Source organism: Typopeltis vanoorti, chromosome 25, assembly GCF_054136105.1.
Source record: "Typopeltis vanoorti isolate ZY-2024b chromosome 25, IOZ_Tvanoo_1.0, whole genome shotgun sequence".
Lineage (NCBI taxonomy): Eukaryota > Metazoa > Arthropoda > Arachnida > Uropygi > Thelyphonidae > Typopeltis > Typopeltis vanoorti.
In genome coordinates, this window is record NC_143573.1 from 57,077,010 (window position 1) to 57,094,016 (window position 17,007).

The 17,007-nt window shown below is 37.9% G+C and overlaps 1 protein-coding gene across 1 annotated transcript in view; it reads right to left on the minus strand.

Annotated features, from left to right (window-relative positions):
* The window catches only part of Sbf (SET domain binding factor), a 631,948-nt gene that overhangs the window by 435,949 nt on the left and 178,992 nt on the right, over positions 1 to 17,007 (minus strand). The window contains 2 exon segments of the mRNA XM_090414822.1: positions 957 to 1,122; positions 15,756 to 15,910. Coding sequence (XP_090270948.1) covers positions 957 to 1,122; positions 15,756 to 15,910 — 321 coding nt within the window.

Below are 17,007 nucleotides of genomic sequence, written 5' to 3' on the forward strand. Positions count from 1 at the left end.
GCAAATCTCTTTCTAAGATCAATCTGGCAATTTCCTTACTGACAGTGAGTAGCCTAGTGGTTATTCACCTGTCATGGACAATAATTTCCCTAGCATCACCACATTTCATTTGTCTGTGCAGAAACTGGCCATCCACAGTGTTATTTCATTGTTCAGGGACTCCATCTCCTCTTTCTCATCTCATCTCATCTTCTTTATACCCTCTTTTACCTTGCGGTGTCGAGGGTCCATTGATCATCGGACCTCAATCCGTTTACAGGATAAGGTGGTCAGCCCTATGCTGCGGTATATCCTATGGGCTGTAGTGTTAAGTTCTCAAGGCCAGTTTGCCTGCTTTGTGGGATGAAAAACCCCAGAATAAACTGAGGAAAAAACCCTGCTGTCCACGCCCAAGACTGGCTAACTTGGCTATGGCTGAGGAAGATCCTTCAGCTCCTCACGTCACCGACGGGAATCGAACCTAGGACACTCCTTCCCCAGGCATATGGTTGCGAAGCGCATAGCCACTAGGCTAACCGCGCGGACTCATCTCCTCTTTAAACATTGAAAAACCAGTGGAATGCTGCACGGTTCAGACAGTCATCACTGTAAACTTTTTTTAGGTCTTGGTACATTTCTGTAGCAGTTTTTCCTAATTTACAGTAAAATTTTATCACAGCTCTTTGCTCCATGATGCAACTTCTGACATACTCCACTCACACTCTTACTTCAATGGTTGCCACACAAAAACTGCTGCATCACCTGATTCAAAAGTTGCACCTGCAATTCAACACACTCTAGTGGTTGAAACTGAACACATTTGTTACTTTTATTCAAAGGACTATCCTGTAAAAAATCAAACTCATTACTTAACAGACACTCTGTGTGTATATATAAAATAATATATGAAGGCAACTATAATGTTAATAATACCCATATTAAATTTCATCATAAAATTCATAAGATTCTGGAATTACCTTTCTAGCATCAGATATTTTGTTTTCAAAAATGCAATTCACACAGTTACGCAACACTTCAAGTCTTCTGGCACTGTTGTTTATTAATCCTCTGTTATCCAACAATGAAGAAACAGGTGGGCCCATTGGAACTATTCTAGGCTGCTGAGGCTTGATTGCTTGAAGTCTACAAAGAAAGGAACATGAAAAATATTATTATTATTGCACAGGCACCTCCATCAAGTCCTAAGACTCATTGTTGGCAACCCAAACTATCTACACTATATCTATTTTATCTCTCCATGAAACCATTACCAGACAAAGCATTCAGAAATGAATCTGGCACTCATTCTATTTATTCACCACTGTCCAAAAAAAAAAAAAAAAATCTAGTCCTCACATCCCTCCTAACCACAATCTTACCCAAATTCCAGAGATTATCTGTTGTCCTAACCTCTCTAGCCACATGCTGAAATATTTCCTCTGTATTAATCCTATAAAATTCTTTACGTAACTAAAATGTTTCTATCATATATCTTTCTTTTTTGTCAATCAATCTATTCCCATAGGAAGCATTCCTCAGACCACTCATCTTGGACACTCAACTTCTGTATCCTCTCCACTATTCCTCATCCCAAAGAAACCCAAGAGACCAGAGCTGAGCATAGTAATCCAGATGGTCATATAAAAACTTTACAAAGAGGAATGATAACTCTTATATCTCTGTTTCTTAGTGGGTTCTTCAATAAGCAAGTCATCTTATAGGCTACCTTAGCAATATACCCTCTAAACTTCAACTCTCTTATTTGCTACTATCTCAAAATCTCTGGTTTCATCAATTTCATGGAGTACAGTTCCCTTAATGCAGTACACAGCTTGTAATCTTTTTATCCCAAAATGCATAACTTCATACTTTTTCACATTAAACTGACATCCATTATGTTTTGCCCATACTGTCAGCCTATTTAAAATTATCCAGCAAACTCTCTACATCACCTTGATTAACTATTATTCTACCCATCTTTGAATCATCAGAGAACAAGCATTTATTCTGTATATAAATGATATTTCCCATAGCATTTATATACAAATTAAACAGCAGTGTTCCAAGCAGAGAGCCTTATTGCACATCACTGGTCACATACTTTCTCATGGATTCTGCTCCTCCACATACCACTTTTTGGTATCTGTCCATTGGCTACTCTTGTATCCATATCACCAGTTTCATATACATTCTCATTTGTTCCAGTTTGCACAACAGAGTTCTATGTAGTATCTTGTCAAACACCTTTGCAAAATTCAGCAACAGCATCATGTAACGATTCTCTCTTTGTTCAAGTTGGTTGTCACTCTATGATCAAATATTAGTAAATTATTAAGCCACGTGCTATTCATGACCAACCCTTCATGAAGCCTTGCTGCTTCTAAAACAGTATCATATTCTTATCCACCACTCATTCCTGAATATTTGATCAACTATTCCAGCACTTTTACTACCACTCCTGAGATACTGACTGGTCTATAATTTGCTGCTACAGATTTAGATCCTCCTTTATGCAAAGTAATTATTTTACCTTCCTTCTTCCACTCCCTTGTGACTTTGCTAGAGCTAAGAGATCAATAGCCTAATCAAAGGCTCAGCAGTTCCCTTGCACATTCTTGTAAAATGTGAACTAATATTTCATATAATCCCAGCTGTATTTGCATTGAGATTCTTCAAAAGTATCTCCAATTCATCAATCTCTGTTTTCACATCAGTCCCTGTCACCTTCGCCATAATAGTATCCTCACTTGGATGATATACCCTTGCAAAGCCACTAGGTCACTCAGTGGCTTAACTATTATGCTTCCATAGTAATTTTTCTTCCTACTTGCCACATAACAAAATCACATTATCAGAATTTCTGAAAATGTGATTTTGAATTCCTTACCATGCTGGTCACCCTTCTTGCCTGCATCCCATGCTATTCATGAATTAGATGGTCACCTTTCTCCTTATCTACCTTCCACAACATTTTCATTTTTTTTTTGCAGCTCATACTTAATGATATACCTTATTATTATTTTGTACTTCATGAAAAATAATCAGTAAATGAAAAACTAACAGAGGGTATTAAGGAGCCGATTACTTCAGCACAACCTGTAAGTACCTACAGTCTATCAAATCAGTTATCCTTACAATTAAAAAACAGACATGTGCAAGATACCTTATCATATTTTGTCCTAATCATCGATCTCGTGTCTGATTTCTCCTTGGACATACAGTTTGATACTGCTTCCTCCAGCTACCTTTTCATAATCCTCCATGCACTGTGAACATTCACTCATTTCAAATCTTTACACCATGGGTAGAACTTCAGGCTGCCTCTTAAGTGTATCATAATTAACTGTCCTGTAGTTCCACATATACTCCTCCTTAATTGAAATTTCCACATTTTGCTACCTTCCAAGTCAAGATCACATGATTGCTCTCTGCAGTTGGAGGCAATGTAGCCAACAGTAAGTGTTATAAATTCCATTTTCTTCCTGTTATGTGATCTTTCCTTCTTCCAGTCTATGCCTCTGAAGTTAAAGTACTCCATAACCATTACTTGACTTGTGCTGATTGTACTAATCTGTTAATGTGTCTTTGATATCATCCCTGACAATCCCTGGCCTATAGTAGCAACCAGTTTTATATTTTGCCCTACTGATCTCGATCTCACATCAAATTGCCTCAAAAGAACTGCCATCTGTCCAAATAACCAGGTGGCATCTGTGAATAAGCTACTCTAAACGATAAAATGTGTATCCACATTTTATTGTTATTGTAAGCGTTTTTCATGCAAAATAATCAGTAAACAGAAAACTAACAGAGGGTACTAAGGAGCAGATTACTTCTGCACAACCTGAAAGTACCTATAGTCTATCAAATCAGTAATCCTTACAATTAAAAAACAGCCATGTGCAAGTGCCTGCTATGCCTTACCATATGAAGTAAAGGTCAACGACGAAAAAGCATCTTGAGTCTTGCCAGGGTAGCACTGTCGATTGCTAACAAACTCAATGACAATATGAAGTGCTGCATCTGTAAAACCAAAATTACCGATAAAACACAGGATATACTGCACAATTTCTGTGGCCACTGGCTACATGCTTCCTGCACAAAAATAGATGAATCGGTGCACAACCTTTTTATCGATCTCAACCAGCCTTTTTTCTGTTCACTTTGTCTCCCTTCCATAAAACAACTTCTGAACTTAGCCAAACAAGTCAAAAACCTTGAAAACAATCCATTAATACTATGATTGAAGCCTTCTTTTTCCAAAATCCGAATGCTGGAAACTAAGCTTGAGCTACTCGATGATCAGCACCACATCACAAATGCACTCTTCCCCGTTAATGAATTCCGCGACCTAATCGCATCAACAGTACATGACTCGTTCAAGGCCAAAAACAGGAGACCCAAGGCAGTTATTTTGAACTTTCCGATGGAAATGGTAAATTATTAAAAGAAGACATCAGCAAATTAGCAGAAGAATGCAACTTCAATCCCAGAAATATTGTCAGATTCCATCGTTTCAGACCCATAAATAAAAGAAAGGTCAGAACAAACTTTCCATGTCTCATGAAAGTGTGTGACACACTGACAAGCACATCCAAATTAATAACAGCAATAAATAATAAGTATAAGGATACTTCCCCCCCCCATGCATAAGTGCTCGACATGTCTTAACACTTGCCCAGAAAGAACAAGGACAGCATCTTCGAAGACAACTTGAAGAAAACGAAAAACTGGAGAGAAACAGTTGGATCATCAACTATAAACCATGTTAAATTAGCGCAAAAATCAAGTGACACTATTAGCAGCCACCATGGAGACCAATAAGCAGGCACTGCAAATGTGCAAGACCCTTGTGGTCAAATATATGACATACAGAACCTTGCACATCCATAGCCTCAACTCCAACCTTAATAGTGTCCACTACCATCTTCAGAAACTCAAATCCCCCCCCCCGAGCACTATTCATCACAACCTTCCAAACTACACCCTCTTTAACTCCTTTGAAACAAGGGTGGCATCTGCACAATATCTGATCTAACATACCTTGCCAGAGAGCACCTAACCTAGAATCACCCAACTTTGACCTTCTTTGGTTGTAAATATCCCTTTCCCACTCAGTCAAATTCATTTGCTGTCTCTATTGCTCTCCTAATGCCACCAACCACTCTGAGCTCTTTAATTTCCTCTCCTTAAAAACTGATTTTCTCCAGTCCCACTCTCCTAAAAGTGAAATCATCCTCCTAGGAGAATTTAATGTCCACAACACCAAGAGTGGCTTTCCTGCTCCAGTCATACAGATCTTGTAGGCAGAGATGCTGAAACATTTGGCATCACTAACAACCTTACACAAATTGTTCACATGCCAACCAGAGTAACAAGATAACTCGATCCACTCCCCAAAAGCTCTAGATCTCTTCCTCACCAATGACTCTTCCAAATACACAGTGAATGAAGTGAGCCCCCTCCCCCCCGGGCAATTCCAACCACAATCTAGTGCTCATCTCCTCCCCATGCAACAACACTTGCACAGCCCACTCCCATATAAGCGTAGTTTAGCATTATAACAGTGCCAAGTGGGACAGCCTCCGTGACTTCTATGCCTCATTCCCATGGTTGAACTATTGTTTCCAGTCTTCCAATCCAAACATATGCACTGAACGGTATCATGAACCAAAATGAACCAAACTGGCATGAAAACATACATTCCCCACACTTCTCTGAACTGCCATCCTCTAACTTAACCCTGGTTTTCCAAAAGATGTGCCAAGGGTGTGCAAATGAAAAATCAAGCATACCTCAACTGGCTTACATCAAGAACTCCATCCTCTTTCAATGCTTCTACCAAAAGCCAAAATTAGATGCAAGAAAACTATCAATGCTTCCAAAACAGAATGAGAATAGGCAAAAAACAAGAAAACTGCATCCTGTCCAAATGGCAGCTGTGCCTTTGGCCTCTTGCCAAAGCAACTGGTTGTAACTTTTGTCCAGTACTATTCCCAATCTCATACCCAGATGGTTCTATTGCATCATCACCCACGGAAGAAGCCAATCTCCTGCCTTCACACTTTGCTTCTAATGCATGCATGCATTGCTCCCAACCATTCCAGCTGCCAAAACATACAAAAGCCCTATATCTTTTTGTCAGAAAGAGATCAGAAACCTATTGTCTAAATTAGACACGAAAAAGTCTCCTGGCCCTGATGACATTCCTCCAATTGTCCTGAAAATTTGTGCACAGAACTGACTCCTATCTTATGTCACCTGTATATATTTTCACTCCACTAGTATCTATTCCCTAAAACTGGCCTCTATTCAACCCATTCTCAAGAAGGGTGACAAATCACTGCCATCTAGCTACTGTCTGATCTCACTCACCTCGGTCCTGTCTGAAGTAATGGAAAAAATCATCAATTCCCAACTCCTACACTACCTTGAAGGCACCCATCTAATACACAACCAGCAGTATGGATTACATCACTGCTGATCAACATGAGATCTGCTCACATGTCACCCATCTCTGGACAAATGCCATGGAGAAATTTGGTGAATCTCAAGTGGTTGCACATGATATATCTAAAGCGGCAGTTCCCAATCTTTTTGACTCACGGCACCCTTTTTAGAATCAATTTCTATGGTGGAGCCCCTTAGGTCCATACAATAAACTCAGTTCCTCCAATTTAATCATTACATCCAATTCAATTCAAATACATATTCGTTCATCACTTGTTATTCGAAATTTTTATTATTCATTATAGAAGAAAATTCCTATTTCATTTTACTAACTACATTAATTTTACATCGATTAATTGTACATTAATTTTACAGTGCAACTAGAGTACACTGTAGTGCAACAGTAGGCCTAAATTAAGACATAACTTAAAATAACGTGTAAACATTTAATGAGACACCTGTGGTTGCATTTTTTTTGCACAGTTTTCTAATTTTAAGTTCAATTGATGATAATTGCAGGCGAATGTCTGGTTCTGCATTTGTTTTGGTACCTGTATAGGCAGGGAATCCTGCTTCACAGAGATATGCAGTTGAGAAAGGCAGCAATACTAATTTTGCTTTCTCAGACAAGATTTTGAATTCATCTTGTAAATGCAGCCAAAACTCCGGTAGACTTTGGTTTTGAAACGCGATTTTTAGTTCGCTGTGAGATGTCAAATCTATGAGGACCTCATATTCTGCTGAGTTTAAGCTGGGTAGTTTTTTGTTCACGCTGAACACATTCAGTACCCATTTAAAATCATCAAGCACCTTCTCTTGAGCTGTCGGAAAATAATGTTCAAACGAGTCTTTCAAAGCTTTGAGATGCACCTGAATATTTTTCTGTATTTTCTCTTGAATCTTGATGTTATTTTCGTTCAAGAAGCTTTTTGTAAGAAGGAAGCAATCGATATCTTCCTTTTCCACGCACTCCAACCAATACATAAGTTTCCTCTTAAAAGAAGACATTTTGGCATTTGCATCAAAAACTGTGGCAGTTTTTCCTTGCAATGAGAGATTCATTTCATTCATTTTGCTAAAAATATCAACCAAATATGCCAGTTTGTACACCACTTCATCATTTAAAACCGTCGCTAATAGAGCATTATGGTCTATCAAACGTGTCAACGCTTTTCCTCGAGACAACCACTTTACTTCAGTGTGCATCAGGAGGGACTTATGGTGGCTTCCCATATCTTCACGCATTAGTTTTAAGACCCTGCTTTTAAGAGATCATGATTTTATATAGTTTATTATTTTTATGGCATCATTCAACACTATCATAAGCCCAGAAGGCATTTTTCTTGAGGCTAGTGCGTGTCTATGAAGAACGAAATGGCTGCTGCTACATTTCTTTGCCTTATCTTTAATTTTGGCAATGACTCCAGCATTGTGACCCATCAGTGGATATATCTGCACAGTTTTCCCATGGTATTTTATTTGATGAGAAGAATTCATTGAAAAGATTAAATATTTCACTCCCTGATGTGTCGGTTGGTAGTGGTCTGCAAAGAAGAAGGTTCTCCTGATAGCTTTGAGTAAACATAACGAATAATTTGTAGTGCGAATTTGGTACACCTGATGCAACTGACAAGTATCTTTCATGTCATCAGCCATATCATTGATTCATCTAGCAACGGTGTTATTTGATAAAGGAATGTTGGAGACCAACTTAACAGCTTTTTCATCAAGCAAACACTTGACAATATCGATTGTACAAGGTTTAATAAAGAGTCTCTGCAATGGTATGAGCTTCACCAGCTCAAGCTACACAGTAACTTATTAGGTAGGAAGCTTCCAGTACTTTTTCATTATTGGTTTTAGCAAGTGTTGTCATAGTTTTCTGGGAAGCCAAAATTTCGTTGCACTTCCTCTTGAAAAAACCATACGGTTTATCTTTCAACTCGGGATGGTTTTCCTCAAAATGACGCCACAGTTTAGCAGGAAACATGGAACTGTTGTTGAAAGTTTATTTTTCACTTGGTCAGACTATAATAAATTTAGTTTAATCCTTTATCCAAGTGTGTGTGCAAACAAAGTCTGTGCCTGAAAGTATCTTCAGGACTGGGGTAAAGTGGTACAACACCGGGTGACTCCTTGCAAAGGTGGAGCAAGCTACCAACACTCCTATCTCAGTATCTCCCATAATGCAAAACACATCTCCTTGCAGATATGTATAATGGTATGCATTAAGGGAAGAGCCACTACCCAGACTTGTTTCGACCTTTATTGAGGTCTCTTCAGTGGGAGCCAGGCCCGAGTGGAGATACCAAGGCAGAAGCATTAGCAAGGTCATCTCCTCCTATAGCTTGCTCCACCTTTGCAAGGAGTCGGCCAGTGTTGTATCACTTTACCCCAGTCCAGCGCAAACTTTGTTTGCACACACTTGGATAAAGGATTAAACTAAATTTATTATAGTCTGACCAAGTGAAAAATAAACTTTCAACATCTTTCTCTAAATCCAGAGTAATTTAATAAAAAGGTGGCACACCATTTGGCAGTTCCTATAGGAGGAGATGATCTTGCTAATGCTTCTGCCTTGGTATCTCCACTCGGGCCTGGCTCCCACTGAAGAGACCTCAATAAAGGTCGAAACAAGTCTGGGTAGTGGCCCTTCCCTTAATGCATAACATTATACATATCTGCAAGGAGATGTGTTTTGCATTATGGGAGATACTGAGATAGGAGTGTTGGTAGCTTGCTTCACCTTTGCAAGGAGTTTCCCGGTGTTGTACCACTTTACCCCAGTCCTGAAGATACTTTCAGGCGCAAACTTTGTTTGCACACACTTGGATAAAGGATTAAACTAAATTTATTATGAAACATGGAACTGTTGGTCAACACATTTCCATAACTCACACAGAGAGGCCGACCATCATTTGTTTTTGTGAATCCCATATTCAAGTAACTTTCTCCGTATTTTCATTTTTTATTGGGAGGTCTTTCCCCAACTGCCCAACTTCTGTCGCGTTTTGCAAACAATGATTAAGGTGGCACCGCAGATTCAGAAATGGTTTCTTTTGCGGAAAGCTCTTCTGACAAATAAACGCTGGAGCATTGCTTGGTTACCATCTTTTTTTTATCGTTGGCTCATCTGGCGAAGTAATGGAGTGAGCTGCTGGTTTGTCCTCCTTTTCAAATGTACCATCTTTTTTCTTCAAAGTACCTGTTTGAAACCAGCAATCCATGCCTAAAAGAAAATCACACAGGAAGTCGGTTATGAGACTAACCGACTTTATCTTTCATAACCCAGAATATAAAATAAAGCAAATAAAAATTTTATAATAAAATATAAATACTTACCTACTTGAAAACCAATAAAAGCACCTGAGTCAATCAATAATGTAACGTTTTTCTACCAGAAATGTATCGCAGTAGTTCAGGGTTCAAACGTACGAGTAGAACAAAACACAATTTATTAATGAACACTTACTAACTACACAACTAAACACTCACAAAGAGGTCAAACACACAGAAAACTCGCGGAAGAATCGCTAAGAAATCACAATGTAATTGCTATGAAAATTCACTGTGAAGTGATTGAATCTACTTTTTGTTTCTTATTCTTTCATTTCATTCAATTTTTATTTATTTTATTTTCCTGGAGTGGCTGCAGAGCCCATGGGAAGTGCACGCGGAGACCGGGTCTGGCACAAAGATTTACTAAGCAAACTCCCATCATTTGGAATGTCTCAGGACTTCTGCAGTTGGATTGCCAGCTTTCTGTCTGAATGTACACAATGTGCACAAGACAAAAAGCTGGTAGACAGTTCATTATCATCTCACCATCCAACTAATGAAGGGGTTATCAATGACCTACTTCAGTTGACCCAATAGACACTTTTGCAGATGACAGCACATTGCACTCCTCCCTTTCATTTGATAAATCTTATTCTACACAAGTCACCTCAACCTACAGATCAACTACCACTGCCCTCAATTCTGATCTCCAAGCCATCCTCCAATGGGGCTCAGATAACCTCATCAATTTCAATCCTAGTCAATCCCAGTTCTGTCTTATTTCTCACACGAAAGTACCATTTTCCTAAAGTATTATTTTTGATAACACTCAAATTTCCAAACAAGATGAAAATTCTCTTGGAATTACCCTGACATCAAGTCTCTCCTGGCATAAACACATCACAACCATTGCATCCTCAGCTTCCAAAAAACAAGGATTTCTCTTTCACTAAATACGTTACTTCACCTCTGAAAAGCTGCTGTTAATCTTATATAAATCACAAATCAGCCCAGCTATCGAATAGTGCTCTCACATTTAGAGTGGGGGGCTCCTAAAATCATCCTCAAAATGCTTCACTGAATACAGAGAGCAATTAGATTGATAAATGACCCATCTCTTACCATCTCACTCCCCACTTTCACACAGACGTTTATTCTCTGCAACTTGTGTATTCTATAAATATTTCCACTGCAATAGCCTCAAATTGCCACAACTTGCACATTCATTAGAACTGACATACTATATCAGAGACTGCAAAACCTCAAATTCTCCGTTTGATCTGCTTTGGCTCAAAATTTCTCTAACAAGCCAACCTGACGCTTTCATTTGCTGTTGTTATCACTCTCCACACTCTGTTAACCACTCTGACCTCTTGAACTATCTCCTCCTAAAGCTTGATTTGCTACAGTCAAAATATCCTAATATTGAGGTCATCCTTCTAGGGTACTTCAACATCCACAACTCAAATTGACTTCCTTCTCCAGTTTCACTGATAAAGCAAGCAGTGATGCTGAGGTGTTTGCCATTAGCAATAACCTAACACAGCTAATCAATCTCCCTACAGGATACCTGACAACCCCTCCAATTTGCAAACACACTTGATCTTTTCCTAATAAGTCCCCCTTTCAAGTATACTGTGGATGTCAATTCTCCAAATGGGATGACCCCATGACTTCCATTCCTGCTTCCAATGTTCCAAATACTTCTTCAGGTCTCTGATCCAAACACCTGCTCAGACTGAATAACAGAAATCATCATCACAGGAATGAAGGCCTTCATCACTCATTTCACCTCAAATCGACAGCCACAATCCAAGCCATGGTTCTCAAAAAAGTGTGCCAACACAGTAAAAGAAAAAAACTCTGCACACCACAAATGGCTCAAGACCAAAACTTCAGCAGCTCACAACAGCTGTAAAAGAATCATCATCAAATCCAAATTAGACTTTGAAAGGACTAAATGCTATGAACATGCCTCCTATCAAAAAGACATTTGAGTCTTCTAATCCTTTGCCAAGGCAAAATCTGGCACAACTTTTGTCCACCCAGGTTTCCACCACTCTCACATCTGGATGGTACTGCAGTCACCTAACTTAAAAACAAAACTGACTTGCTGACATCACTCTTCTCTTCTAATTTTTGCACTGATGACCTTGGCAAAGTTCCCTCCCCTCTCCACCAAGAACTGCTCTCTCTAGTCTCCCTCCATTCCTCCTGATGCCATCCGCAGTCTTCCACCAGAAAGAAATCCAAAGAATCCTTAATAAACTGAACAAAAACAAGGCATCTGGTCCTATTCAACTGGCATCTACTCTATAGCATGGAAGCTATAGAGTAGGAAAAATTTGGAGAAACTTACATTGTTGCTCTTGACATCTCAAAAGCATTTGATCGGATTTGACACAGGGACTAACTTAGCAAACTGCCACTGTATACTATGCCTTCCAAACTCTACAACTGAATTGACAACTTTCTCACTGGTCACCCACTGTGTGTCATTTTGAATGGTTTCCTCTCTTCAGATTGCCCCACCAACAGGAGTATCTCAGAGTTCTGCACTTTCTCACTCTCTTCCTCCTGTATACAATGACCTGTTCTCACAGACCTCAAATCTTATCCATAGCTTTGTCAATGAGAGTACACTCCATTCCTTTTTTTTTCATTTGACAAACCTTGAAATGTTCAATTGTTAGAATCCTCAAGATCCATAGCAACCTATGTCATGAACTCCTTTCTCCTAGCTATATTTCAGTGGGGTAAAGACAGCCTTGTAGACTTCAATGCCATCAAAACTCAGCCTTATCTGATTTCTCACAATAAAGGGCTCACAACCTTCTAACTTTCAATAATACCCAGATTTCCAAACATGATCAGATCTCCCTTCTTGAATTGGCCTATAAATTCTGCAGCCACCAAAAAACTGGGTGTTATTTTTTTTTTCACATAAGACACTACTTTTAAGCTAATAACTATACAAATCCCCTCTAAGTTTGCCTCAAATTCTATCCAGAAGAAGCCAATCCAGTTAATGATCTCCCCACCCCACCCCTTTCATTTGTTTTTTTCATTTTTACTGATACTTAAATGAATAGTGGTCTACTCAATTTGCCACTATCATTTCTCCACTTTCCTCCAAAATCAGAAGAACAATAGCTACTGCTAACCAACACCTTTTTACAATAGAACATGAAACTCACTGAACCAACTTCTCTGCCTCCTCTTTCATTCCTACTTCTGTTGTTTGGAACAGCCTCCCCAACTCTACCCTTCATCAAAGAATACACCCTTCAGTTAATCAAAAAAAGTAAACAGATTTCTCCTTTCTTCTTATCCTCTTGCCCACACATGGCACTGACCTGCTTCTGACATTGTGTATATATGTGTGTGTCCATGCCAGATATCTTCTAAGTCATTTTAATACCATTTTTTGGTTATAAGACCTTCCCCAATTTGCCATCTTTCTCTGTTGAAGGCTTCCTGATGCAAACAGGTCAGATTTTATATATATATATTGTGTGTGTGTTTGTGTGATTAACAAATCTATCATAAGAAATATTAAACCTGTTCACACCCCCTAGCATATGCAATGCTTTCTCCTTACCCAGCATTCTCCAAGTTAAAAAAGAAAAAATTAATTAATTACTCCTTACTCCCCCTTCTTCACTAACTTAAATGATTCAATAATATCACTTCTTCCTTGCCTGTCTACTAAAGTCTGCAATTTGCATTTTTTCAACATCTTCCCATAACCAACATTCCAGAGCCCTGAAATCATCCCCCTCCCCTCCTTGCATATCCACATCATAAATTGGTTATTAAATTTGGGCACAACTGCTTTTCTGACCAATGCTTTACACTGTAGAACAACCACTCCTAATCTCTGTTATTGGTTATTTATCACTGAAGAAATCTGCGGTTTTTTTCAATGCTTGTAATATAGCCTCCAAACTTCAGCCCACCGTTGATCATCATAAGCCTAGATTCTGAATCTCAGTCTGATATGGGGGTGACAGGGTTTTGCATTCTACAACACACTGTTCTCATAATCTTCACTGTTTATACTGACTCATAACAACCAAACTCCATTTCAGCTCTTGAATCACGCACCAACTAATATGGTACAGAGCCCTATACTTTGGATGTAAAAGTGCAACACACTGCTCTCACTAACATTCCTCAACTTCACACAATTCTCCAAGATAAAATCTAACTTCTTTCTATCATCAGCACACTATTGAATATCTCCTGTCAATCCAAAATAAATATATTTAAAGAAAAAAAATTAATCTGAACATCCCTTGGCAGTGTATATTTGGGTGCAAACTTTGTTTGCTTACACTTGGATAAAGGATTAAACCAAATATATAATTGGTAGCATAGCCAAGTGAAAAAACTTCCATTAACTTATCTCTAATCCACAGAATTTTAATAATAAAGTGTGATACCTTTTGGCAACTAGTATATGGAAATATGACTTCTCAATTACTTCCACCTTAGTATCACCACCTCTGAATCTGGATTCCACTGATGAGACCTCAATAAAGGTCGAAACCGGTCTGGGTAGTGACCCTTCCCTTAATGCATAACATTATACATGTCCGCAAGGAGATGTGCTTTGCATTATGGGATACTAAGGCAAGTGATGAGAAGTTATACCACCTTTGCCACGAGGTTGCCCTCAGTCCTGAAAATATTTCAGGCGCAAACTTTGTTTGCTTACACTTGGATAAAGGATTAAACCAAATATATATTTGGTAGTATAGCCAAATTAAAAAACTTCCATCAATCAAAATACTTCGATTATATGGAGTAAATAGGACATTATATAAAGCAATATATAGCATATACCAAACTTGTTTGTCGGGTATTAGAATTGAAGGAGAGATGAAGGAAGATGATTTGATGTAAAAATCAAGTGTAGAACGGGGGAGAGGGGGATTAGCTCAAATGTTAATCATCATCTATAATACATTATGAAGGAAAATGACATTAAATCTGATGTAAAGTTTGGAGATATTAAACTTAGATTTACACAGATGATGCACTCTTAAATAAATCCATGACAAGTTAGCAGGATTACTTAAATAAATTGAATGAGTGCTGTGACATATTTGACATGAAAATCAGCAAAATTGACACAACTACAAACAGGATTAACTGCATTTTTAATGGAGAACCAATTGAATAAAACTATTCAATTATTTAGGCACAATTTTTAATGAAGATAGCAAATCAAATATGGAAATAGATAACAGAATAAGCAAAACTGGCATGGTAAAGATCTTGATGCCAGTACAAAGGTTCAGAAGACGACCCAGATCTAGGTAGACTGATTCAGTTAGTAGTTCTCTATTAAACTGAAGTGTGTTTTTGAAAATTAAATGTAAGATAAAACAATTTGGGAGATCTGACAAAGTCTGGAAAAACTCTGGTCTTTCATCCTTCAGAACAAGAAAACTGCTCTGTTTTCTTGTTCTGAAGGATGATTAACACACAAATCTACAGTCAAAAACCACTTACCCTTATGGGATGCAGCAGAAGAGTGACATGTCGGATGCAATAATTCATCGTGACCTCAAATCAGGGGACTCTACTCATTCTTACGGATGGATGGGTTGAAGAAGAGATCACTAGTAATAATGTAAACTTAATTACTTAGTACTAGGAACTGATGATGATTATATTCAATTCATGATATTTTAAAACAGCCAAAAACTAAATAACACTGGCGATCAATTGTATACCTGCGGCATTAAGCAAAATATCAAAGGTGGGAAAACTGTGAACAATGATCAAAGGTTAAACCAAAACAATCAAATGGTCTAAAGATTGGAAGGGCAGATATTATGTAACTCACTACACATCTGAATTGGATTTTACTGCAAATTCAAATAAATTATCCCTTCTTTAATAATAAATCCCATGCATGAGGTTGTTCAATCTATGGTACATTAGTACTGTAGCCAGATAATAATTTGAGAAGAGGATTTAGAAAGCATTCTAGAAGCATTCAAACATTAATCATGATAAATAAACTCAAAACATACTTTGCACGTAAATTATGTTTTGATAATCCTTCCTCCATGATTTCTTGCACCATTTTAACATTTATCATTAGAAAAGGTGGTTGATGAATTCGAGTAAATGCACCCTCTGTGGGTTTGGGAATCTTCTGAACATAGGGTTGAGGATTAGGATTTTCCTGAAAAAAAAAAAAAATTATATTAGTCAAAAAGGTTGTTAGTACCAAACTGAAGCATGTTCAGAAGTTAGAATTAAACACTTTATGAAGGAAGGTTAATTTAAAAAAATGAATTTCTAAGCTAAATTAGGACCTTCCCCTTTTTAAACACAATGCAAGAAACGATATCATACCATACTATAGTGCCCTAATACTATAAACCATTTAAAAGTTACCATAAAGGGAGGAAAAACTATAATTGATAATTCATCATTATCATCAAATTCCTGCCATGTACCCTTAAGGAGTGTACAGGATATGATAGTACTACATGAAAAATTTACATCATTACTAACTTCCTATCTACAATTTTCCTCCAGATCAGTCTGTTACTTGTCAAGACTCCAACATTATCAGATCTTATATTTCTATCGCCTAAGGCACTTTGTACCATATCAATTCACCTATATCTTAGTCTTACTCTGGGTCATTTTCCTGCCAACCCTGGCAGAGAACACTTGTTTTGCTAATTTTTCCTCGCCCATTCTGTTTAAACGACCATACTACCTGAGATTAGCTCTGCTAATGCATTCCTGGATGCTGACAATGTCAAGTCTTTTCCTAATATCTGCATTTTTCATATGATATTGCCATTAATGCCATCTGTTCATGCCTTTAATCTTTCTCAGGACTCTCATATCTGCTGTCGCTAGTCTTTGGTCAAGTGTTTTACTTATGACCCAGCTCTCATATCCATAAGTTAAAACTGGTTTGAACACCGTCTTCTACACTGCTAATTTAGTGTTCTGGCTAATTTCTCTCATATTCCATATGAATTTATTTAATTGACTTCCTACCACACCAACATTGTTGATTCTGTTGTCTATTTCCATATTTAATTTACCATCTTCACTAAAAATCATGCCTAAGTAGCTGAAATGTTTTAATCGTTCCACAGGTTCTCCTTTCACAACGCAGTTGACGTTTTCAACGATTCTACCTATTTTCATTGTCTTTGTCTTTTTATTGCTGACCTTCATACCATATCTATTACAACAGTTATTCAATTTAGTTATTCAAGGGAATCTTGCAGACATGTAGCGGATTTATTTAGAAGT